The 27,610-nt window shown below is 39.0% G+C and overlaps 1 protein-coding gene across 2 annotated transcripts in view; it reads right to left on the bottom strand.

Annotated features, from left to right (window-relative positions):
* Positions 1-2,561: 2,561 nt before the first annotated feature.
* Positions 2,562-27,610, bottom strand: part of dcc (DCC netrin 1 receptor) — a 368,958-nt gene continuing 343,909 nt past the window's right edge. For both annotated transcript variants that reach the window (XM_086054077.1, XM_086054076.1), the window contains exons 28-29: positions 18,903-19,051; positions 2,562-6,718 (exon numbers count right to left, since the gene is read on the bottom strand). In XM_086054077.1, coding sequence (XP_085910203.1) covers positions 6,629-6,718; positions 18,903-19,051 — 239 coding nt within the window. In that variant the 3' untranslated portion in view covers positions 2,562-6,628. The remainder of the gene's footprint in view (positions 6,719-18,902; positions 19,052-27,610) is intronic.

The following is a 27,610-nucleotide window of genomic DNA, read 5'->3' on the forward strand; positions in this document are numbered from 1 at the left end:
CAGGCATGTAGCCGATAACGTTCAGATCTTTAGTTTCGCTGTTGATGTCCCTTCTCTCCTCACCAGGAATCAATCGATGCCATGTTAACTTGACTCTCATGGAACCAGATTTAGATGCACTTTATAACCTTCCAGGTTGGTACTTTCAACAGGTTCTTCATCAGCACTTTTTCCCTGCATCCAGGATTGCAACTGTGAGCTCTAGGTGGCCCCGTCTTTACCACAGGCTTGCTTCAACAACAACAACAAAAAGTCTCTCACCTATCTACCTTTATTCAGCATCATCTGTTATTTCTTCGGTTTCTGCCTTCTGCTGTTCTTCTTCTTGTTCTTTTTTTTTTACCCAAGACAGCAATCCAATCCCGTAGTCATAATTTACTTCAAATTTCATCCTTAGGCAAGGTTGGAGCCAATTTAATTCTTCTCGTAGCTCGGCTTTAACCACTCTTTGTTGCCCCTTTGCTTAACTTGTCTAGTGAATCAGCTTTTTGCAGTGGTCCTGTCCTTTTTCATTGTCTTCCCCTGGGCATTTCACGTAGTTTTGACCTTGCAGATTTGACAGATTTACACCATTGCGTCTACAACTTTCCACTGGAATTCCATGGCCGTTTAGCCCAGGGTGCACACTTGCAGTACGTATCAACTGTGTGAATTCAACACATGGCTTGGATTTAGAAGCATTTTAGGTAATGGCATCCTTCCACTTGGTTGTACATTTTCGGGTTACGTCTCTCAAAAACTGTGTTTTATTTTACGTTGCATGAAAACACCTTTCTTAGAGTGGAGAACAAATTCCTGCAGTCAAAGTGCCAAATGTTCAGTTCAAAGCAGTCAGCTCACTTGGCTTCGCTTCAAGGTTTCTGTTTGGATTTCACGGCAACTGACCATTACAAGATCAGAGGCTGACTACATCCTCGGAGACGCTGCTTTGGACATTTCTGCACTGACCAAGTGGGCAGGGACCCACTTCACCGTAGTTGTCTTCCTGCAGCACTTCATTTGATTGACTTTCACATTATTTTAACCAATATTGTATCGTATCATACGTGTTAAATGTTGCCCACTCAGCATCCATTGACGCCTGATCATCCTAGAAGGGGGATTCTCCATCTGTGGTCCCTTCTCAAGGTTTCTCGTTTTTACCCGGATGTTTTTTATTTTTTTTATTTTTCCTTGCTTAAGATCAGAGGATGTCGTTAATATTTGTCAACTATGGGGATGTGAAGCCGAAGCCCTTTGAGACTTTCTTGTGATTAAGGGCTATCTCAATAAATTTGACTTGACTTGATTTGGCCATCAGATGCATGAGCTCCTTGGACATGAGCAGTTTGTACACAAAGTAGCAGCATTGGTTTCTTTTAGTTTTGATTCTTTTTATCTTAATCTCACTGATAATGGATTCAATGAAAAACATACAAATACATGACAAAAATAGAAGGTCCCTGCAGGGGGCAGGGACATGGGGGCACATTAACTCATTTGTTGGGCCATTGGCTATCCTGAACGTCAACACTGATTTTCAATGAGCAGAACATTTTGAGTATGAAGACTTGACCAGGTCACGTATGGATGTTTTTCAGAGTTCACACCTCTGCTTGGCTCATATTGTCATTACATTAGGATTCACTTACATGGGATGAAAAATCAGCATTGCTTTTGTATCAAAATTTTATTTATTGAACAAAGAATGCGCCATTGAAATAACATTTCTATAAAAAGGACCATGGATCTGTTCTACAGTGCATTACAAAACCCGCAGTTGTATACAACATTGTGGATAGAAACATCCCTCTATTTGATCTGAAACACGTCATCATGTCATCTCTTGTTCATTCAAATGGAGAAAAACACAAAATATTGCAGTTACAAAGCTAATTTTGTTTTAATGACTCAGTGATTGAACTTTTAAAAGGATGAAGTGAAACTATTTACTCAAAGCTGCCCATCTGCCAGCTTCTCTGTTGAACACTGATGTTCTGGATGAAATGAAGTAATTGTCTGTGTGTAAGGGAGATAAGCGCAGTTTTAATTTGGCCCTTTCACCGTAGTGGAGTCCAATTCTTTTTTTTTCTGTTTCTATTCAGACACAATTACTTTCTTCTTGCTCATCACCGCACTGATTCTGTCTTTTCTGGGGCATGCACAGCAAAATCAGACCACGTTCATAATTCACCTCTGGCCAACTTGACTTTGTAAATGTTTTAAAAAAAAAAAAAATAATAAGTTGTAACTTCTCTCCTTTGCAACAACCAATGTCTTCCAATTTAGTTTGAGGAGTCCAAAGGAGGAAAAAATGAAATTGAGTTTTTCTTTGCGAGCTCAGCACCCCTGAAAGTTCATCCAAGCAGGTCTCGGTGGCGTTTCTGAGTTTCACACAGTCACCACAGGACAAATATAAACCCAATATACATATACTGTGTGTGTGTGTGTGGTTGTGTGTGGTTGTGTGTGTGTGTATATATATATATATATATATATATATATATATATATATATATATATATATATATATATATATATATATATATATATATATATATATATATATATATATATATATATATATATATATCCTCCCACGCGCGTGTTTATGGGATTACTGCTGCAGTTAGTGAAGGTGAAGAGCAGATGACATCATGCTCATGTTGGGGGAAAGGTACTGCTGCCTCTTAAAACAGTCTTTTTTCCCCCTTTGTATAAAATATTAGATGAGGTATTCAATGTGAGCAACAAAACATCACTTAAGGAGTCACACCGGTCAAATTATGTCATTATCATACTTAGTTTATTGTTATAAAGGAAAAACTGCATAGATGTGAACCTTAATCTACAAAGTTTAGACTGAAAAAAACATAAAATGATGGTGACTGTGTGTCCTCAGAAGGGACCACTTTGGTGGCAAACTATTTTAAATTGTGAGTAAATAGTGTTTGGAATATTAGACAAGTTTTAAGGCCATAAACATAAATCAACAAAACTCCAAAGTGCATATTTCTTTCCTCTTTACTAAACAAAATGTACATTTGCAGAAATATCACATGATTATAAATAAACATTTTAATGAACACTCATAATAAAGTAAATGATACAAATAACAATAATATATTAAATTTGATTATAAAAAGTTACTGCTACTCTAGTGGAGCTATACACAGTAAAAAAAATAATCAGCAGCGGCCTTTAATGTACTTCTGCTGCAGCAACATGTATCTCTACAGTCAAATACACAAACAGGAAACAAAAAAAAGAGTCAATCTTAATATCTGAATGATAAAGGGAAGCCTTCATATTATGAAACAGACAGGAGTTCAATGCCAGCAACAACTGAAAAAGTATGATTCTTTTCATACACCTTCAGGGACATTTTTCTTTGTTACATTTTTTAAAAAAGTTTTATGTCTGCCATCACTATAACTACTGTCAATTTTTTTTCTGATCAGTTAAAACTTCAAAAATTTACTGGGGCTTTCCTAATACTTAACTGTCCTGTCAGCTTTAAATCTCATTCTTTTGGACTTTTCATGTTCATTTCAATGAAAGGTATCTAAGAGACTTTACAGTCATTCAGTCTGCGGGTTCTATTGTTGTCAAAAATATAGCCTAAAGTATGTTCCTTTTGTGCTGTGCTTCAAAGGTAAGAGATGATCCTCTTGTATTTGCTGCAAAATCTGCATCTGTAACTTCCATTTCAACAAAATCGAATAAACTGAAAAAAACCCCAACATTTTTGACTCATTAAAAACAACACAAATGTACTCATTGAAATGCTCCAGAATCAGGTGAACTTTGCATGCTGCTGCTTGTGGGTTATGCAAGCTCACATTTTTTAAAATCTTCATTCTGATGCAAATAAGCAATCAATAAGGTTAAAGTAAAACTTTTGACACAAGGTTCAATATCTGGTATATTTTAGTAGAGCTGTCACACTAGTTTTTGTATTAATACACACGTTAGGAATCTAGGTTTAATCTAATAACAATGTATATAAAAAAAAAGATTGCTGTAGTGAAAGTACAACAGTCTCAGGGGCACATGGATCCAATGCTCTAAAAAAAAAAAAAAATCCATCTGCTTTTAATGTTGCAGTCAGTCAGGTCAAAGGAAGCAAGTGTACGATCAGATCTTGAACATATTAAGCTTGAGCATCTTGTACCTGGAAGAGCTGACACATTCCACAGTGTCTTTTGTTCATGAAGTATGGCAATAGTGATTTGTTGGCTTCAGGCAAACTTTTTTGACTAGGTGAATATTTTTTGTTGTTGTTAAAATATTATTTTCCTGCGCTGCTGCCAGACTGAAGAGGAGGAGGAGCATGACTTGGGGGGGAGGGGGATGTAAGCGCTTAGCTCACAGTGGATTCATCTCTCAGAGCAGGTTGATGAGTTTGATCCCCACACTGCCTGCATGCCTGCCCTTTGCAACCTTTCATCCCCACATCCATTCTGCAGAGATGTTACCTTTCTATCGCCTCCGTCCCTGGGACTTTTCCCTGACGCCGTAACGGCCCAGTGAGCGTGAGCTTGAATCATAATGTTTGCAACGTCTTTATAATGAATTCGCCGCCTCGTTCCTCGGTGCCCTGCTCACACTTGCAAGCCACCTCTGAATATCAATGCGGCTCCTCTGCCTGAGCGCGCTCAGTCTCCCACAGGATTCTCCTTTTTCATCACACTGAGATAAAGGTCTGTAAATTACAATATGGAGAATAGGGTGACACAGTCAAATATGGAGCATACTGGTGGCTTGTTTTCTTCACCTCGCTTGATTAATGAATGACTAGTCATTTTACGCTGAAAGAGCATTTTTTTTTCCTTCCTGAATATCTGCACCTAAAAAACGTATTCCCCTTCTCAAGTTGCTTCATCACACACTCGAGCTCCAAACAAATGTTCTCCTAAAAGATTATTTGATAATTTGAAAAATGGCAGAATTTGAAAGATTGCTGCAAAAACTCGCTCCCGCTGCTTTTCTTGTAGACCTTCAATGAATCTTTTCAGTGGCAACACTAAACAAAAAGCCAGCCTCTGCTAATGACCCATTTAATTGGACACATTTCCTTTCTGCTGTCAATACAAAACAGTTTAAAGGACCTAAAGGTTGGATGCGCTCTGCTCTCCTTTCCTGGCTGACCTTATGTAATAAAGGTCATACTGAATCCAAAATACCGCAGATTGGAACAGCAACTAATTGCATTCAAATAAAACAATTGTCCTTATTATCTTGTTTGTACTATTCATTTTCATGCCGCGTTGTGACTAAGAAGCTGTGGGAAGGTGTCCAAAACAACAGAAACTGTGAAAGATACACTGTGAAATATCCAATATTTCATGTCTGTACTCCTATTTTATTATTTTTTTTCTTCTGATTTTGTATAAAAACATGGCCCCCTCTGAGGTGAACTCAAGTTGAAGTTGTGATCACGTGGGCACTCAAGACCGAACGTGATACAATGTTTGTTAATGTCATTCAAAATAAATAGGAACTCATTACGAAGACTCCCACTAAATATGTACTGAAAATTAAGTTAAAAAAATAAACAGCCATCATATTCACACGCATGACTACTGTTTGGAATAAACCTTAGGCCCAATCACCACATAACATTCAACTGACATACTTGTATTTGTCCAAAGTGAGACAAACACCAAGTATCGTACAATTTCTTCCATCCTGATGGTCTTATTCTGTTTCAGCAACGGCCAGTACAAAACTGTCAGTGAAAATGCCAGCCTTGAATTTTAAAGGAAGGCTGCCATGAGCTTTCCTTTTTTGGCAACGACAATCCGGTCAATCCCGTTTACAGAGTTTATCTGATCTTGCGGGACAGAAGGCTTGGTCAAGAGCAGTGATAGATGATAGTCATTAGATGCTTCAGCGACATCTTTCGGCACAAACAAACAAAGCCAGACTCAAAAGAGTCTTATGTCCAGCCAGAGTTCCAGTATTTAAAAAAAAAAAAAAAAAAATAGTGAAACACAGTTGGAAGGGGTTTGTTCAGATGAAACCAAGACATATGGAAAAGGCCAAAAAATGTCAGAGGACTTCCAACAGGAAAAATAAAATCCCCAAAAAGCTTTGTTTGGATGAAACTTGAAAAAGAATGTCTATTTCACACAGAATGTTCTGTGTGGCAAAACATACTCACATTACCTAAATGCTGAGTATGAAGGTGTGTTTGAAATAGTAGGGAAAAAAAAGGAAAATGCTCCCAAGGGCAATCATGAAAAATAATTGAGGTACAGTCACAGTAACTGAGTTGCAGAGAACTCAGCGGAGGAGAATAATGAGGAGTTAATAAATACCACAAAGAAGAGAAAGAGTAAAGATCTTAGAATTGTCTTCTTTTTCTGTGATAATCCTTCCCCCCAGGCATTGGGTTTTCCTAGTTTTGTAGTTTTAGGTTGAAAGGTCAAAGGGAGTTTGAACCCAATGAGGAAGCCCCTCCACCATTGTCTTGTTCCTGGAGTAGATGATGTCTGATGTGGTTTAATCCAGTACAAACGGAAGGTCAGATTCCCCAGTGGCATCTTCACACTCAGATGCTGCAGCTGTTTGTGGACACGCTGACAGGACATCAAAGCTTGAAGAAGGGTTCCTGCTCTGGGGCTGAGGGCTGAAAATGGAGGGTTTAGAAGGCTGAACCGGTAATGGCATTTAGCTGCTTCATCAGCCCCTCTAAACTAGCCATCTGCTCCGAAAGGTCGTCCTGCTCATACACCTGAAAAAGAGAAGAGAAAAAAAAAAGAATGCTGTATGACTGTGGGCCTGACACAAACTGTCATTAGGAGAGTACTATGCAAAATCTTAGGCCTCCATTTGTTAAGCTTGACAATTCTATAATGACCCTACTTGAATGTAAAACACAGATGTTTAACAAAAGTGTTTTCCAAAGCGCTTTGACATCACAGCAATGTTTAAAGGTAAGGTGAAAACATCTGAAATATTTTCATTTGTTTAAAATAGCTCTGTACTGTATTGGCTGTTTCTAGGCTGCAAAAAAGTGATTCAATTTAACAGACAAATGGCTTAAACGTACAACCCCTCCCACTGTTAGGCTGTTAACTCATTAAGGACGGGAGTGCATAACTGTGTTTCTACCACTAAAGCCGGGAGCGCTGTTGCGTGTTTCTCCCTTTCAAGCCGGAGAACGTATACGTCATTTTCTTTTTTTAATCCAATTCTCGGTCTCTTAGCCAATGAAATGCATCACAATATACATGTGTCGTAAGTTGTCGGAGCATACTCAGAATTTTTTCGAGGAGAAATGGCGGACGCCGTCGCGGTAGGTCTGCTATGAGTCACGGCAGTGATATAGACGACACGCTCGGAGACTTTAAAGCCGTAAAACCATCCAAACGTGATGTATGGTTAAGATTTATCTTTGTAGACAATGACGATTTTGATGTCTTTGTAAAAGAATAGAGGATGGTAATTACGAGTCGATTTTCAAAATTAAAAATAGTGCTTCACTTGCATCTTCGATTGAAACAGTAAAGATGAATAAACTCGGACCTGTGTGAAAGCCACATCTAAGCTCTCAAATTCTTTTGGAATTATGTTTCTATCTGCTACAGGGGCTGAGATATTCATTATTTTGTAAGTGGCGAAAATGTCAGGTTTTCAAGGGTGACTCCAAAGACGACCGTAGGTTTTAGAGAGATGTCTCACGAGGGGCTTCAGGCTTTAATGGGTTAAACGGAGGTTCACCTGTATATGAGTGAACAGGCTTATCCTGTCTGTCAAACCACTTAGAACCTTAGCACTCGCAAGTATACACATGAGCACAATTATACAGTACAACAATAAGTTAGCCACACCCTTTTATGTCAATGTCCATATGGACACAGATATTGTTAACATTTCGCATTTTTCAATGTATTTCGGCCATTCGTCCACCTAAACATTTTTTCATCGGCCTGAGTGGTGTCTCTAAAAACCTTTTGTCTCCAGTGTCTGTTGTGTCTGAGGAAAATTAACATGTCCACCCCTCTGGTCCACCCTATCTATTTCTCACTGTTTTTAATGCACCACGCACAGTACATGCTTTTGGAGCACAGGCTGCAGTTCCCCAATTCCCTGTAGCATTTCCGCCTTATCCCCGGTAGCCTTCCGCCTTATCCCCGGTAGCCTTTCCGCATTATCCCCACCAGACTCACATGTCCTTCCGATATTAATGCACTACACTACACTGAGGGCAACACAAATATGGTGGGTGGACAATGATTACCTGAATGGTCATCATAGTAATAGTGTAGGATAGGAGATAGGTAGTTAGTTACTCAGCTCATAGCATAACTGCTGGGTCATGCAGGGCCAATACTTGGCAGCTTGCTGCAGGGGGCTAGGGGGCTCGCCTCATGCCTCAAAAAGGTAGAATGATCCTCCATACTTCATAACCTAAGACAAACTTTAAGTATATATACCGCATGTTCCAGGCTATAAGCCGCTACTTTTTTCCTCGGTTTTCAACCAAGCGGTTTATATAATGGTGCGGCTATTCTGTGGATTTTTCTTCCGCCGCTAGGGGCGCTATGACCGGAATTAAAATCAAAACTAAGAAAAAAAAATGATGCAAAGAAGAATACGCTACTTTTTCTTTAGCAAATGAACACGGACGACAAATTACAAACAGTTAATTTCAAATCCTCGCCCCTTCATCATGGAACCCATACGAAGACGTTGATGCGAGTTTTAAGTTGAAAGCCATCTATCTTGCTATCAAGGAAGGAAACCGTGCTGCTGAACGCAAGCTTAGCATCAATGAACCATTTTAATCAGCAAAGTTCCTGCCATGTTAAAAGGCACTGTTAGGAAAGAATCTGTTCAGGTACATACATGTACATTTACAGTTCAAAATCGTTCTGTAAATGCAGTTAAAATCAAATTTGTAAACATAGATAGGTGCGACTTATATAAAGGTGCAGCTTATATATCTTTTTTTTTCATTATTTAAAAAAAATAGTGTGGGTGCGGCTTGCCTCTAAAGGTGTGGCTTATACTCCAGAAAATACAGGGTGTGTGTGCGTGTGTTTGTGTATATATATATATATATCAGAGTTGGACATTTTACTAAAAATTGAGCGTCCGTTATTTGTCATCCGTCTGCAGCGTGCCTTTTTTTCTGGGGGGAAAAAATAGTACCCGTCTATAGGCCGATTCCCTTCTATTGGCGAGTCCAACAAAACTTTCACTCGCATCCCTCCACTTTAGGTCACATTTACAATATAATTCATGTTGTCCACCATGCTCAGCATCAAGCGTATTTAAACATGCAGTGGATCTACTGGCAGGCATGGTGGTGTCAGAATCTGTGATCAAATCTGCTGGGGCAGCTCTTTTATGCTTGAGAGGCAAAAAAACAAGTCTTTTCTAGCATAAAGATTTTTCAAAATATTTGTTGCAGTTGGACAACAGTCTTTTTTAACTTCCAGAGCTCACGACATATACATTTCTGAAAAATACCTGTGTATCTGTGGGCAAAGTTGAATTTTACTTGCTACATAATATCTTTCAGCAACAGAACAACACACATCACTGGTACTGTGACGAAACAAAGTAGAAAACCAGTCAGTCTGTTAAATGGAGGTCAGCAGAGAATGAAAGCGAGGAAATGAATGTATTCTGCATACACAAAATATCTTGGGAAAATTCAGCTTAACAGTCCATCGTTCCCATTCTTGCCCAACTAAACACATTGGATGACATTTTTACTCATGTCAGTTCCTGCTGGTTATTCAATCTGTATCAATTTTTGTCAATATTCTTTTATTGTTGCCGATGTGGTGTTGTATTTTAAGCAACCCTTATAAAGACATTACATAAAAGGTAGCTTCACGATGGCATTGATGGATGTTCAATCAATAAAAAAGGTTGAAATGAACCACTGGGGTTGTGAAAGAACTAACGAAAAACACCGAGAAATATCAGTTCATGTGTTGAAAATCACCAACACAATAGTAATCATGTCCATGTCTGCACACCTGCTGAAAGAAACCAAAAACAGTGGCGAAAGCGACACTTCAAACCTCTCAATCTTCTATGATCGCTTGGTAATTATGTGTCAGATTAAGCTATTGAAATGTTCAATTCTGAGTGGCTTGGTTTAAAAGCCTCCATCTATGTGTGTGTGTGTGTTTGTGTGTGCGTGTGTAATTGTATGACAGGCAAGTATTAACACAGCATTCTAAGAGTGTAGTTTTTATGCCAAACCTGTCCTTCCAGCAAAGAAATGAATGGCCAATTGTCTTCCCTGCTATTTTCCTAGCCGACGTTTCACATATTTGATAAAAGACTTATTTAAACAGGGCCGGGCATTTTTTTTTTTTTACAAAAAATTGAAAAAATTATTCATCATCCCTTCCGTCGTCCATCATTGGCCTTTTATTTGCAGGGGGAAAAAAAATCGTACCCGCCTATAGGCCGGTCCACCTCTATTTTTAAACGGGCGTCCGTCGGAGAGTCCGACAAAACTTTTACTCTCCTGCTGCCTGCCTGCTTGCTTTGACAGCGTGATCCCTCACTCAAATCTGTCCCCCAAGCAACAACAACTCACTATATTCCTCCTCGCTCTCGCCGCGACCATCGAAGCCTCATCGCGAAAAATGTATGACGGACTAAATAATGGGGTTTCCGTCTATGCTTAATCTGCCTATTTAAAAAAAAAATTCTGTCATCCGTCAACCGTCAGCAAAACGGGCGTCCGTCATTGACGGATAAACTGACCTGACCGTCAGATAGACGGAACAATCACCTCTGTATTTAAAGTGCGAAAGTAATTCAAAAAGAGGTGACGAACCGGTCCACCTATTCGTCTATGATGGACGCCCATTTTGTAGGCAAAAAAACGATGGACGGGAAACTTAAAAAAATAGTCGAACTAAGCACTAAGCCCATTTTTCACGTCTATGTAATCGTCTATGCAATGCTCCCTCTAAGCTGCGCATGTGAGCAATTGCGCACCGCTCTCACCCTCCCAGCGCACACGGTGACGCTGGCGCCGACCACTCACACACATTACATTTCTACTCTCAGTCCCCGGTTTAATCTACAAACCAACCCCATTCTCACTTCCCTTACAGTTTCAGTAGTGGGTTTATTCACTACAATTTGAAACATACATTGTCGACTGAAAATGACATCACAATTGCTCAGGGCTCTGTTAACGACCAATCATGGCTCAGCTTCGGAAAACAGGTCGTTACCTGAGCACTGAGCAACTGTGATGTCATTTTCAGTCGACACCAGTGTCAAAATGGCCACCCCCGGAGATTGCTAAAAAGGGTTGCATTAACTCTTATTTCACAAACGCAATATTTATCAGAATGAATTGTTTCAACTAGTGGGCCTGCTGGGAACATATTCCTGAAAAAAATATGTTTGGGTTGACTTTAAGTAAAAAAAAAAAAAAAAAAAAAGTTATAGATTGTATCTAGAAATGGAAAGCAATTGGTCGCTCATTATTACATAAACTGAGTTATTTTTTCTTCTGTATTCATGATTGTAGTAAAAATAAATATTTTTTATTTGATCCAAATACCTGATTATTTGATCGAATTTTCAGTAGGATAACCGAATACCAAAATATTTGATGGCTGCAGCTCTACGTCAACACCTGATCCCAAATAGTGGTTGCAAATGTGTATGTTTATTCAAAGAGATGTGATCTATTAAGATCTTTGCGGACACTGTTGGCAACAGGTGTAAAAGTGGTTGAGACGGCTGTATTGAACAAATTGTTTTGCTTTAGGTAGCGCTGATGGTTTTCACCATGGAACATTTGGAGCAGCATCACAAGGGCAAATTAAAGTTTGAATCGATGGAATTGGAAGTGTTAGGGGAAGAGATAAACAAACATTACAAAGTTAAAAATCGATCAGCAACCGCATAAAAGCCGGATGCATCTCTCCATCTTGTGAAACACAGCGTTTAAAACTAGATCCAGAAAATTGCTCTGGGTGAAGCTAGCACCAATATTCTATCTAAGATGCGTGCGTGAGCAAGTGTGCACAGTTCTGATCATCTCAGCACACACGGTGACGCTGGCGTGGACTACACATACACGTTGCATTTCTACACCCATTCCTTTATTTCCATCGCTGTTTATTCTACAAACCGAACACCACACCGTTCCCACTTCCCTCAGTTTCAGTAAGGTGACCGAGATTGCACACTCAGCTGTTCTACTACAGTTCGATGCACACATTTAAACACACACCACTGACAAGACACTGCAGGCGACTCGCCGACCGCTCCATTTAGGAAGTCCAAACATGGGCGTAGTTTACAAGCCCCTTAAATGAGGGTCTTTTGTGTGTTTCAGAGGTCAGGTGACTTGAAATGTTTGTATTTTATTACGTGACATGTTTTCCATTATTTATGAGTGGGCGTTGAGGGACCATATTTATCCAGATTGTATTGAGACTTAATTAATTATGGTTAAAAGGTGCTAAAATAAAGGTAACCTAGGGCTGATCTTATTCGTGTCACAAATATCTATTCAGTGTTCTATTTCTATTTTGATGGAAATGTTGTTTGATTTTTTTAAAATACATTCATCATGTAACTTATGATGTCAGGTTTTGGGCAGGTGTGATACTGGTCTGGCCGCCATGTGCATTTCTGATGTTGCTCACCGTGGGCCAAGGAAGGTGGTCCAAGGCTCAGGGAGTTTGGATGAATGCTCAGACGCATGGAAAATTAGAGGCAACATTGGTTATCACCAATTGACACAATATGACAAAGGTTTGAGTTTCCATTTTTCTTTTTTGCATCTCGAGACAAGACTGAAGACTCAAACAAATGGACATTTTTATGTAACAAATATTTTCAACAATTGAACATTTTTAGAGGTTCTATTTTTAATAATAGCATTTTACTTATGAACTTTTAATAAGTGCTCTCACTGGGAACTTAGTGCGGAGTATATTAAAAAAATAAAAAATGCAGGTATGACAGGTGAGTTTTCCATTTTGATATAACGGTATGTTTTTTTGACACCTGGGAGCTCTTATAACTCATTCACTGCCAGGCATTTTCAGACCTTCTTTTACCCTAACATTTGAAAAAATTTGAAACAAATATAAATAGGTTCTTGGGATTGAATGGCTGGACTGTGAAAAGACAAGTAAATGTGTCAATAGCAGTTAATAAGTTAAATATCGTAATGTTACTATTACTATTATTTGCTTGTTAAAATGATGATTTAAATCCAGTTCTTCTTTTAATTTTACATGCACAAGATTCAAATAAAAGGCCAAATGTACTCTTTCTCTATTTAATACACAGTGTGTATAACATTAACCTTCAACTTTCATACTGAGTCACGCTATAAAACCTTGTTTGGTCTCCTGTCACCCTCATATAGTGTCCACTTTGATGGAACTAATAGCTCCAATAAAAAAAAATTCTAAAGAGAAGAGTTACTTTTTGATTGCAGGTATTGACCCATAGCTCGTTATCGACTGGACAAAATGCGGACTCATATTGTCTCTGATGTGTCCGATTGCCAGCTGACCTGGATTCACTATCTCTTACCCAGCAGTACAACGACGCAAATTCTTGCTATAAGCTATAAATAACAAAAAGAAAACAAATGGTCACATTTGTCGCTAGCTTTCTTTTATCTTTCAGGATAAAAAAAAATGTTTGTTGTTTATTCACATAAATGTCACATAAATAATACTACACTGAAAAATTGATAGCTTTCATGGATAGTAGTTCTTAAATATTCAAAGTAAAGCTTTGTACAAATAAAACCCAATTTAGACAAGGAACAGGGTTTTGGAAGACAATCAGCTGATGATTTCCTGTGAGTGTGAACCTATGACCCGATGTTTAGATTATACTGAAGCCCAAGCAAATGCACACAAAGACAGAGGAGCTAAAACAGAGACTCTTTAAGTCATCCTCCATTCACATGTACAGTACAGAGGGTAACACAGTGCTCCACATTTGCAAGACATGTATGAAATAACAGCAGTCAGAGTGTGCAGCCTTCATTCAAGGCTTAAACATTTGTCACCTACCAAATACTGTATAAGATCTAAATGACCAAAAGGAAATAAAGTTGTGTAAATTTACCAAATTACAGTGGATCTGATTCCAGTGCTTCGATTGATTGTGCATGTTTAAAATTGCAAAAATTGCAAAGGGCAAATGGGAAATCTGAATTTGGTGACACTTTTGATTGGTTTTGAAATGACAGCTTTTTTTGTTTTTGTTTGGGTTGGAGATTTTGTTTGCCTGGAACCTGCCTCTACCTATTGTTACAAAGTTGCAACCATATATATATATATATATATATATATATATATATATATATATATATATATACAATTACTCGAATTACTCGAGGCTTCGTTTCATCCCTATTAGAGACCCAAAGGATCTTATATATAATAATTAAGATGTTCCATCACTCCGAATAATTGTAAAAGATTTCCATTTTCTGTTCTAGCAATCATATTTTTCACCATACGTATTTTGTAGCATCAAAAAACAGTAGCCACGTGATAAAAGTGCCAATATGCACCATCAATCGTATGTCTGTGTAGAGCTGTACACGTATAATAGAGAGTGCAGTTGGATGAAGGGAATAGACAACATCAAATGCTGAGATAGAGTAAAAAATGAAGAAAAAGAGCTGCTGACCTTTAACACTCCCCATAAACGCACAGCACAATTCCTTTTTCAACACCTATCACTTCGATTGCTTTTCCTTCGACCTATCTTTACTTTTGCAACCCCTTTTTTCTCCTCTTACTCACTCTCATCTGTCCCTCACGAAGAGTCTCTCTACTCCCGTTGTCATGACTACATACTCACCATACATGTATTTTTTCTCTCCATCCTCCCATCCACCTTCTCTTTCCCTCGTTTCTGGACTTTCTTGGTGGTCTTCCTTTTTCTACCATTTTCTGCCTGCTCCTTGTGGTTGTCATGGCAACCACTTGTCCTGTTCTATTGTCTTTGAGTAGATATGAATATGAATGTGAAAGTTTCCACATCCAGCATACCATCACTTCATCTTGTCATTTCCTCTTTACTTTACACTCTCCTCTCCCTCCTTCACTCAACTTTTCTTCTCACCCAAATGTCTTTCTCTCTCTCTCTCTCTCTCTCTCTCTCTCTCTCTCTCTCTCTCTCTCTATATATATATATATATATATATATATATATCCAGAGTTGGGCACTTTACCCCTTTTTACGGGTCCGTCCTCCGTCCATGACCTGGGTACCCTTCCGTCCTCGTTCCTCCGTCTTATAAAACCAACACTGTCCGTCCAAATCCTTAGTTTCAAAACTATTTTAAAAAATAACAGTTCACTGTTTTTGTGTACTGTAGCATAAATGTAAACTAATGCTTCTGTTTACATCACGGATGACCCGGATTACCACGAATGCGCATGTGCGATGCAGAGAATCGTGAGATACGAGGCTTTTTTTCGAGAGAAAAACACAACAGCTAGTAATAAAATATATAAATAAACGATGTGTCCACTATCAAAATGAACTGCTATAGTTAACATGGCGTTGCGAATTGACTCTTTTATTTTTTTTACATAGATGCATATTTTAAGCATTTATATTCATATAAAACTGATTTTCGATAAATCGTTACATCCCTAATGTTCATACAATGTAAGCGAACTAATACTCTCTCGCAGTGCATACATTATCATTGACCGACAGTCTTAGGACTACTTTATTTTTTTAGACTCATTATTGCCATTGTCCATTCATATTTTACTTGCTTGCTTGATTTTAATTTGAGTGCGATGCCAAGAGTTGGACATGGCTAACTGGCGCTAGCATGTCAAAGACAGGGGACTCCTTTACTTGTATACCACAGGTGTTCAATGTTTTACATTTTATTGTAAGAGATGTACTGAGTCGACTGGTCATTTACATGAACGAAGTTAAGCCGCTCACTCAATGCGAGTATGGCGCACGGCCGCTGGGGCCTGCACGCATGCTCTGTTGGGTTAGCTGCTTGTTGTTCGTTGATTTAAATGTTTCTTCTTCATTGGTTTAGCGGCTTCTTCTTTGTTGGTTTAACTTCTTCGTGTTTGGAGGCGGATGCGCCCTGCCTACATCATGCACCATGCCGCGATCGGGTTTGTTTTCTCATTTTAAGTTTTATCGAAGGCATTTTCTATTGACATCAATCACGTGTCAATCGTGATACATATTGATATTGAATTAACGGTCCAGCCCAATACTAAATGATAACAGTTAACAAAAGAAAATTGCTATCCACCTTTTTCCTACGCCCAATATCTTATTCCGGATCACACACAAGACAGGCTGCACGTGTTTCTGTCAGTCAGTGAAATGAGGTTCTGTGGCATAGTCCATGTGTTGAACCACCAGAGGGCAGACTATGCCTGTGCAATGTTACTACACTACCACATGAAGTGTTGTGCAGTCAGTTAATCAAGGCGGCTCTGTGGTATCGCAGAAGAGACCCGTGGTCTTGCTTTTTAATAGAACCCCACACAACACGTGATTCGTTATTTGACCCGGTTAGCGATGAATAGAGGGACGGAAAAAAAATCACTTCCGTCCTTGCTTAGCCAGTTCTTTTTAAAAGACTTCTCATCCCCTGTCCATCCGTCCACAAGATGTACATCCGTCCGGGAGGCCCATATCTGTGTATAATTGTATATATGCATATGTATATACAGTATATTAGGGTGGCCTATCCCAGCTGTCTTTGGGCAGTAGGCGGTTGCCAGAATTGGTTGCCAGCCAATCTCAGGGCACACAGAGACAAACAAACATCCGCACTCACAACCACACCTAGGGGCAATTTAGAGTGTCCAATCAACCTACCAAGCATGTTTTTGGAATGTGGGAGGAAACCGGAGTACCCGGAGAAAAAACACGCAGGCACGGGGAGAACATGCAAACTCCACACAGGAAGGCCGGAGCCAGAATAAAACCCACGACCTCTGAACTGTGAGGCGGACATGCTAACCAGTCGACCACCGTGCCTCCCCAGTTTTGACATCAAAATATTAAATTGTCTGATAAACTTTAACACTGACTGTTAAATGTTGTTGGACTGTGTGTTAAACTGTATGTTAAACTGTTACATGGTCTTCAAAACTCTTCTTTTTGGAGCCCAAAAAGGAATTCTGTAGAATTTCACAAAACAACTTGAAAGAGAAGTTGCTGAGAAGTTGCTGCTCATCACTGGTTAGTTCATGCTGAGCAAAAAGAAATGCCTCCTCCATTTGTGACAATGTTTAAAGCATAGGCAGCATTTCTTAAAAGACTTCTTCAGGGATTGCCTGAGCATCGCCCTGCCCCTTGTTTTGTTTGACATTCCTTAACTCATTGAGAAGCCAGGGTAGTGTCTCTTCATTGCAATGGTCAATCACAATGTTCGACGCATCATTCACTGCCTCCTTCGCAGACTTCTTGTTTTGCTCAATATGGCAGATCAAAAGTCCAAGTACTTCTTCAGAGTAAAGTTAAGAGCCTCAAATGTCTTCAATTGGAGCAATCAAATAAATCTGCTTGGCTGCAGCCATGATTTAAAGATAACACCTCAGCCAAATGCCAAATCAAAACATCATGAGGTATAACAACATGACTACAGCGCAATATCAAATATCAACCAAAACCCTTATGTACCTGCATTGATTTGGTTTACAGTATTCGGAAAATTCCATCCCTGGACACAGTGGGATTGAGGAATCCAGGAGCATTTTAAACTTCAGCACTGATATGTTATTGTCCTTTTGTCAGCCATAAAACGAGATTAGGCTAAACTTCGAGATCATCGAGGCAGGGGTAAATCTTGTCAGGACTGGGAAAATTTTCACCAGAGGAGTTTTTCCAACTATTCCAACAAATTCAGGGGATTGGAGCTGAAAAAATATATAATACTTACTAATTAATTACTAGCACCCCCCTGACCACGCAGTACAACTATGGATGGTGGTGGGGCGGTCACACACTGGCGCACAATTGGAGGTGCATCATCCACAAGGGGAGATCTTGCATTTTACCTGCATAAAGGCACTTTGCAAGCGCCAGTCGCATGCACGGAGCCCAACAGGTCAATTTCTGCTTTGCAATGTCAGGAACTGTGTGCACCTCGACCATCCTGATTTTAAAGGGAATGAGGGAGGTCACTTCAACTAGCTGCGAGTCGACTGAGTTCCATCACAAAACATCGTGCAAACTAGGAAAATCCCAAAAGAAAGAAAACTGCACCCATGTGACCGCGCGTTGTGCCAGACTTGCACTGGTGTGGGTGCTCCTGCTGTGCTCGTCAAATTTAGCTTGCTCTGACCAACAAATCAGAGAATGGCAAAATGCTAACGTTAATGTCATCCTGTGAGGATGAATTTGAATCTGATCGGTTAAAGAAACAGTCCCATCAGAACTACTGTTACTGAAGGCCCTGGGCATTTTTAGATTAACATGGCAGCACAAAGAGGCTCCTTGGATTGGACTAAATATATCCATACAGCCAAGAAAAACATTATGAAATGAATTATTGAATGAATGATTAGACTGTTAGAAATAAATCGATATAAAAAACAAACTAATTCAAACCGTAAATGTAAGTCATTTCTTCTGATGGCATCGAGGCCAGCAGGAAAGGCTTTGCCTTCCATGCTTGTCCACCACTGAAATTGAATGTCTCCTCTTTTTCTCTTGGTCTCGGCCTCTTTTTCTGAATGTCTTCTCAAGGGTACGCTCTCATCCTTCCACTTCTTTCTTATTCTTTTTATGCCCTATTCCTCAATTCATGTTCTTTGAGCCTTCTATAGTCTTCTCCTTAGCCTTCACTACTTCTTTTTGCCAATACAATACCAACCTAGAATACCTCTCAACGTTATGGGCCATTCGTCAACATTTGCAACATTGCTTTGGTCTCAACTTACGTTGGCAGCCGAATCCTCCGTGGGTTTTGTTCCTCCTTCCTCTGGTATGCCGGGCGCTGTAGGAACTGAGACAGGAAGCAGAGGTGATCGCGCCTTACCAGCCTGACCAAGAGAAGCTGTCTTCACCTGAGGCTTTGGAAGGCTTCCAGCTGTGTAAAAAGGGAAGATATTTGACTCAACACACAACCTAGGCAACTGGGCCAGAGAAATCAAATCATATAATTTCTTTCATTTCTGATATTTAGGTGTGTGTTTTCCTGATGACAAAAACATCAACAACAGATAAAACAAAGAATAAGTTCCAGATGGTAGGATTTATATTCAACGTGGGAACATAAAATTCCTTTTGAGTCAGAGCAGTAAGTGCTTTAGAAACAGACTGATAAGTGAATTTCTTTTACTGGTCAAACAAATAAAAGGAGGAATACAATAATTACATTCGTCAATCCATCCAATTATCAGTGTTGGGCAGTAACAACATTACTAGTTTAACTACATGTACATTTCACAACATCGAACGTCATTTCAGTACTAAAGTTACTTTAGTGATCATATATTGTGATAGTGTCCACAGAAGCTACATTTCCTCAGGCAGGTCTAAACCTTAAATACCGTATTTTACGGACTATAAGCTGCATCTTTATGTAAGCCGCACCCACTCTATTAAAAAAAAAAAAAAAAAAAAAATATATATATATATATATATATATATATATATATATATATATATATATATATATATATGTATATATATATATGTATATATATATATATATATAGCCGCACCTATGTTGAAAAATTAATTATTTACTGCATTTACAGAACGATTTTGAATTGTAAATTTACAAGTATGTACCTGAACAGATTATTTTCTAACAGTGCCTTTTAACACAGCAGCAACTTTGCTGACTAAAATGGAACAGAACCAAGAGAAAATAAACAATACTTATCTTCATTTCACTGTCCGCTACAGTTAACATCCACCTTTTATTGCTGTAGTTCGGCATACCACCTAATTCATAACCTAGTGCATAGCGCCCTCGCCTGTTGAACTCCTCCACCTGCAGTCACATCCTGTTAATGGCAATTGTGTTGTATTGTAATTCTGGTTAGACCGCCGTTAGCGGTGGATGAAAAATCCACAGAATAGCCTCACCTTTATACAAACTGCATGGTTCAAAATCTAGGAATAAAATAGCGGCTTATAGTCCGGAAAGTACGGTACATCTTTACTGTTTGCTGTCACGTACCTATCTGCCTTGGATGGTGTAAAAAAGATGCCCACTACTAATATAGCTGGCTCCCCACAGGGTTGCATACTTAAGTCAACTGTTGTTCTTTCTTGGTACTTATGTTTGTTCTGCCGCTCAGAAAAGAAACACTGTCAGGCACTGTGTCTTGTCCCTTTTTTTCCCTTTTTTAATGTCAGGTCCTGAAAGCCCGAGTGTATTACGGGGTGGTTGGAGGTCTGTGTGGGTGGTGGGGCAGCAATTTACTCTTTTGTGATCATAGGCCTTTTGCACATGCAGGCGTATTTTCCCCATCCTTGTATAAATGTTGGTATTTTGCATTGAACGGTATGCTGCTGGTAAGTTGCGGAGCTCTTGCAACTGCAAGACATTGATATTGCACTGGTAGTAAGAAACATGATCATCCAAAGATTTTAGTATTATGTGTTTATTTATACACATCCATCCATCCTTGCTTCCTTACATCCTTATGTATATCATGGGAGCAGCAGCCTAAGCAGGGAAGCCCTGATTTTGTTTTCCCTTGTCACTTCATCCATTTTTAAAAGGCTTTCCCAGGGAGGTATAGGGTTCATCTCAAGTCTCTTAATTTCAACGTTCCTAGCTCTTTGCTCCTCAGACATTGCAAGTAGCAAGTTGTTGGGCTAGCATGAATCGAGGGACCTCTGATGTATCCTAAGCAGCATTTACGATCTCACGTGGACCACTCACGATCATCTTTGCATCTGATTACAGTACATTAGACTTACATATAATTCCACTTGAAACATAGGTATAAAAATATTTAAATAAACTCAACTCAGTCCTAAAAAGACAAAAAAAAGGATTACTACACAAAATTTCGAGATAAATATAAAAATGGTACAAAAAAACCCCATATGGGGTGCAATAAACACTGTCTTGCACAAAGACAAGACCAAACCAACTATTCCAAATGATTTTATCAAGGATAATTTGGAAATCTACAGAAAAGAAGAAATTGCAAATGAATTCAATAATTATTTTGAGAACATTGGTCCTTGTCTATCACAAAATATCCCACACAAAATATTGATTATGGAACTACACCAACTGATGTACACAGTATTTTTCTTGAGATTGTCCAAGCAAGTGAAATTTTGAACATTGTTCAAAAATTTGCCTAAAAAAAAAAAAAAAAAAAGACTAACAGATGAACATGTCACTGAAAGCACTTGACGCGAAAGGGTTTTTCTTCAAAATTGTTCAACATTTCTTAGCGACAAGAAAAACTGGAACTTTTTACAAACAATCTCACAAACAAAGATACCAGCTTTTGGGAGATAGTCGAACGACTTTTTAAAGTCAACAAAACACATGTAGACATGTGGAGCTGGTCCACTGTTCCACAGCCAGGACGAAAACCACACAGCTCCTCCTGGATCCGAGATTCGATTCCCCGACGGAATCTCCCTTCCAGAACCCCTGACTCGACCTTAATAGGGAGGCTGAGAGGAGTGTGATTCCCCCTGTAGTTGGAACACACCCTCTGGGAGCTTTCCTAAAAAAGGTCTGCCTTTTCTATACCCAATAGAACAATTACAACATTTGATTCAATGTTTAAAAAAAAAAAAAAAAAAGCTTTGATGTAGTTTAGCTACTTTTGTAATTTTTTTTGTTGCTAAGCTTGTTACATTTCTGTGTTGGGTAGCTTCACTGGAGAGATTTTTTATTTGATTTAAAAAAAGTTGTTTTTTCAAACTAATTTGCCAAACACTGGTCATTTTTCAAAGCTGGTGTCATGGCCAGACATTTTCTGTGCCTCCCAGCACTGCAGGGGAGGTTGTGCTCAGGCTCCGGGCAGTTTGAAATTTTAGTGGTGATAAATGGTACACCACACTATGGAGGTTTTGGCTGTCTGTCCAGAGAGAATGGTGACCCAATACACATGTCGCATACTGTCCATCGCCGCCAAAACAAACCAGTTACAGTGTCACGTCACTAAGTCATCTATTCATCTACATTTTGTGAATCCAGGTCATGTTAGTGGAGTTCTTTTACCTCTTGAGTCGTTTCAGTGATTGCACAGCTCTAGAACAGGTGCACCTACGGTATGTTTTTTTTTCTTCATATTTGTTGAAAAATGTATGTGGGCCATGGCTCATGGGAACATGCTACTTGCTTCCACTTATGTGCAACTCAATGGCACAAAATTGTCACTGGGAACCGTGAAATGTATGAAAATGTGGTTTATCCATCTGTAATAGCCAGGGCTGGGTCTTGGGATGTGTTGTCACACTGCGTTGGACATGAATCATGATGGGCGTTTTTTGCTTCGTTTATTTGGTAAGGACAAGTCTCAAGGACTTTTAACTTAGTCTGCCAAATTCAATAAACATTGAAACATTGCTGACTGCTGTATTAGGTGATAAGGTGATGTCGCAACGACGGATGATATACCTCTAAATCTACATGGGAAGTGGAAGAGATATGTCACAAAGAAAACTAATGATGGCGACAGGAGTAGCAAAGAATGAGAAGATAATATATTAAAATAAACTAAAACAATAAAATAAACTAAAAATTAACGATCGTCACACTAGGTGGTGTTATTTCCAAGTGTCATTACACATGTTCATGTATTTTTTATACGGGTTGTACAATATTTTTGTGTTATGTTTTAAAGTATCTCACCTACAAAAAAAACAAAAAAAATAAAAGAAGCCATTTTCATTTATTGTTGGAATGGACTGTAACGTAACCACAGTGTTGGAGGAGAAATTACTGTAGGCAAATTGACTAAACTACGATTATGCATTGAGGCCCCGAGCATCGGCAGACCTTTGCACGTCACCACAGCACTGTGTCATGAGTGTGAAGGAGATACCAGGAGAGCAGGAAGGAAACAGTTTCAACTTCATTCATCTAGGTAGATGTTGTTTCCTGGTTTCTTCAATCAAAGAGTAAGTGAACGTGTTCCAAATATTGCTGCCAGCATTCTTAACTGGGCCTCATGTTTTATCCAACCATTTTCTACACTGGCTGTCCTCATTATGGTGACTGGTGAGCTGTGGGCAATCACAGGGCAACAATTCACACTCAAATTCCCACCTAAGGACAATTAAGCATCTTCAATTAATCTTACATGTATGTTTGGGAAATGAGGGAGGAAACAAATAGAATTCATGCTAACTCCACACAGGAGGCCTGAGATGAGATTCAAACAGAGAAGCATTGTGCTGCCAAGCTTCATCTTGCCACTCCTTAGTTGGGCAACATTCGGCTCTCTGCTGTTGAACGCATAGCTCCCTGACTGTATCGGCAGGGTCAGTTTGATGTGGTTACACATAACTGACATTGATTGATCTAAATGACCATGTTCATATGCGACTAAGTGGACCGTCAAACAAGAAACGGAAGTCTGAGCCCTGCAGTAATTTGTCTGACCGACTAACCATCTGCCAATTCATCTGTGAGCACAAATGGATTCGACAAAGAAAAAAAAAATCAAACAACAGGACAAACAAATAGCTTGACAATACTGCATACCCAAAGATCACTTCATGATGAACATCTGTATGCACCCAAAAAAAAACTACACTAACCCTTTTGGGGTGCAAATCTTCTATTACAATTCAGATGACTACGATTTAATTTCAGATTACTGATGATCGACGTTACTTTAATAAATACATTTTGAATCAAACATTTTTTTCTATAGGTTTTTTTATTCTACTCTGTGATTATTATAACATTATTCGCAGAGGTAGTAGGCATTCCGTCAGACGGACGCCAGTTTTGCTAACAATTGACGAATGACGGGACACCTTTTAAAATGGACGGACTGACGATTGACAGAAGTGGGGTTTCACCCGTCAGTGCAATTTTCACCATCCGCCTCCATCGGTGATGGTCCGTCAGTCCGTCACTGATGGAAGCCTATTTTCCTGACCTTTTTTGGGACCAAATGACAGACCAACAGACTTTTGACGGACTAACTGACGGACCTAAATGATGGACTGACGATTACAAATCAGTTTGTCACAACAAATGACGTACTGACAAATGAGGGACGGGTACCCTGACCGCTGACGGATGACAAATGACGAACTAGCACAATTTTGTAAAATCCCCACCTCTTTTTATTCCTAGTAATGAATAGTTCCACAATTAACTAAATCTCAGATACATTTGGTTACATTATCTTTTACTAAAAATAAATGGAATAGTCTACACTATGTATGATATGTATTATATTGTAGCTTCCCTTTAATTGAGGCAATGAAAGGTTTCTGTGGCTATAAATATGCCCAAAAAAACCATTAAATTAGGTGCTTACTCAACCGAACTCATACGTTACCAAATTTCTACATTTGTATTACATCATTTGCTAGATTTAAACATGACATTCTCTTCTATCAAGGTAAGATGGGGAAAGGTTGCCCATAACGTTAAGCAGCCCTACAATTACACTTTTTTCATGATTTTAATGGCTCTGAAGCAGACAGCCTGTACACTTCTTGGTCATTTTGACACTAGTAATGCCAATGACACGGACATGACACAGATTAAAAAACAAAACAAAAAAAACCCAAGAACTTGAATATGCATACAGCACAACACAATGCCAGATATTTTCATAAATACCTGAAATTAATACAATGCCACATGCATATTCAATCACTAACTGGGATTGTGTTATCTTATCAGTATCCTATATCTAATTTAACCACAAAGTTAGGAAACATTGATTTATCGACTATATTCCTGTACATGGGTGTAAGAAGAGGCATACGTCTTAAAGGATTTCCCAAAATTGCTGCTGGATGTTTTACAGAGACAATGTATGTTGAGGTTGATTAATTTGGGCAAGTGCTGCAAACTTAGCGTATAGAATAACAAAAGTTTTCAAAACGTGGAAGATTACATGCACGGGGACCGTTACTTTTCGGGAAGTTACAATTAATGGTGTACTTGCAAGGGAATTCGCTATTTCCTGTCGGGATCAGGCCTTATTTACCACAAGCGGGGATCCACCTTACATTGATTATTTCTCTTACCTAGCAGTTTACCCATCTATTACCCTGCAATCCCGTGATCGACCCTCCCTCTTCCAGAACACAATTTCAGATTTCTCTGAAATTAGAATTCATACTGCCTACCTAGGGAAGTTTGATGGCAGATTTCTCTGAAATTGTCTGACCAGGCGAGTCCCAAATGCTAACTACAGCTTCAAGCCTTCCTGTTCTGCTACAAATCCCGTGTCAAATTCAAATATTCACATAGCAAGAAGGGACGTGTGAAAAAATAAAATATTGAAAATCAAAGCCATGGGGAAAAAAGCCAAAATGGTTGTGATTTCTTTCTTCTTTTTCTAAAATCCTGGGCAGCCCGTGCTCAACAAATCCACAGGCTTCTTATACCCACAATCCCTTCTACTTCTTTCTGCAAAGCATTCATTCTCATTCTGATCAATAGACATCCATTCTTGCTCCTGTGAAACAAAACATTGGGGACAGTTTTCAAAACAAAGAATTACACAAACAAAGAAGATACCGTTGGATTTAGACTCCAAGTGTCAACCAAATTTGTGGCACAACAAAAGAACCTGATGTTGTCCAGGAAATACAGGCTACTTATCACAGCAGCAAAATACGCTGCGAAAGATGAGTTTCTCAATGACAATAAAGATTCTAATTCAATTTGTAATTCTAAATTCAAACTCCCCACTCTATTTCATCAGCTAACAACTTTAATCATGATAAGTATTGGAGTTCTAGTGGTGATCAGGTAAACCCATACATCTGCACGGGATGAGGCTGAGGGGGACCATTTTCTGAGACCGCTTTGTCGTAATTAGATGCATTTAGAGAATAATTTGATTAAGACTACTTTTAAACAACAGCAGTCACTGATAGTGAAGTGGTACATTCGCCTAGTTGACGAAAACTCCCAAAAAGTTTTAGTCTACCTTTAGTCAGTTTTAGTTAAAAATAGACATACAAGTTTTCCACCCAATAGCAAAGACTTTCTGACCTACTAAGGATTATGATTATGGGTAACAGTGGAATCAATGCTCATTACTCCAAAATAAGCCGAAAACCAAAGCCTTTTCTTTGGCAATTGTTGTGGCTTTATTTCTTTTGACCAACATGCTCAAGTGCAATGAGCATATACATGCCCAAAATATGAGCAATGGAAGAGGAATACTTAAAAGTATGAAGCAAACATGGCACTAAGTAAAATAAATAAAATAAAAACAACATAGACTCGAGGGGACTTCTATGATTAATGCAGTATTACAAGTACAAACTCTATCACAGTAACATATCTGTATTCTGTACTAAGTAACAGCTTGCTGTTAGCAGAAGTAGACTACCGAGCTTGATTCAGTTTGAGGAAAGCGCTTAAAATGACTCTTGCCCTATTTCGACGGCCACGACTGAGGTCACCAGTAGCGCTAAAAACTCTCTCAGCAAAAAGGTCTCAGTAGTGTGTGTGTGACTAATGACCGCAGATGTGTTTTGTTGTGCCGGTGTGTGTGTGTGTGTGTGTGTGCCGTGCGTGCCGGCCAGATGGTGGGCGTGACCAAACAAGGATAGGTTGCAGCAGCATTGCTGATACTTTTGGACAGACAGATTACATGCACAATAAGAAGGGATGTCATGCATTACAAACGTCTGACAGAGCACACACTAACAATTTGAGACAAGAGCCACGTTTAGCTCGTCATCATCTCGTTATCACCGTGGAAAAAAAGGGGGCGTTGACAAAATAATTTTGTCATCACCATCGTTGACAAAAACAACACTGGTACGCAATAGGTTTGGGATAGCATTCATACTTGATCAGACAAATCAGAACTAACTACAATCACACTATCAGGTTTAGTTAGATTACTCAATGCATTTTTCAAATAATTTCATATGATGACAGAGAGAGTTGGATGAAATCTGGCAAATATTTGGTAAACACTATGTGTAGTGCACACATTGCAGATATACAGTGTTAAAAGTTTGGGGTCAGTGTTAAAAACAGAATGTGGGTGTTGCATTTTAACTACTGAGTAAGCGAAATAGCATGCAGTGTGTAGTGTAAAGCCTGGTTCACATGGAAAGATTTTCAAATTGTCAGTAGATTTCAAAAATCTGAGAGAACCCACATATGAAGAGAAGAAAAATCACATATAATAGTTTTAAAGAAATAGTGTGTGGTGTGCAGCCACATGGCAAATTCAACACATCACACACAAGCTGATTTCATCCATGAATATTCCCAGATCAGATGGGAAATCTCGCAGGACTTCTCGAAATTAAAATTGACTTCAGCGTAAACAAACATGGCGGACGAAGGGGAGCCAGTGGCGATAGTTTGTGGTCTGTTTTTAGCAGAAAAAAGTGACGTAAAATATAAAGGCATTGGTCAAAGGAGTGGAAACAGAGCAAGCATGGAGTCTCTGTTGCGCCATGACTCCTTTGATTTTGGATTCCCCAACCGTGC

Source organism: Filicampus tigris, chromosome 15 (genome assembly GCF_054856515.1).
Source record: "Filicampus tigris isolate MCC_2025a chromosome 15, RoL_Ftig_1.0, whole genome shotgun sequence".
Taxonomy (NCBI): domain Eukaryota; kingdom Metazoa; phylum Chordata; class Actinopteri; order Syngnathiformes; family Syngnathidae; genus Filicampus; species Filicampus tigris.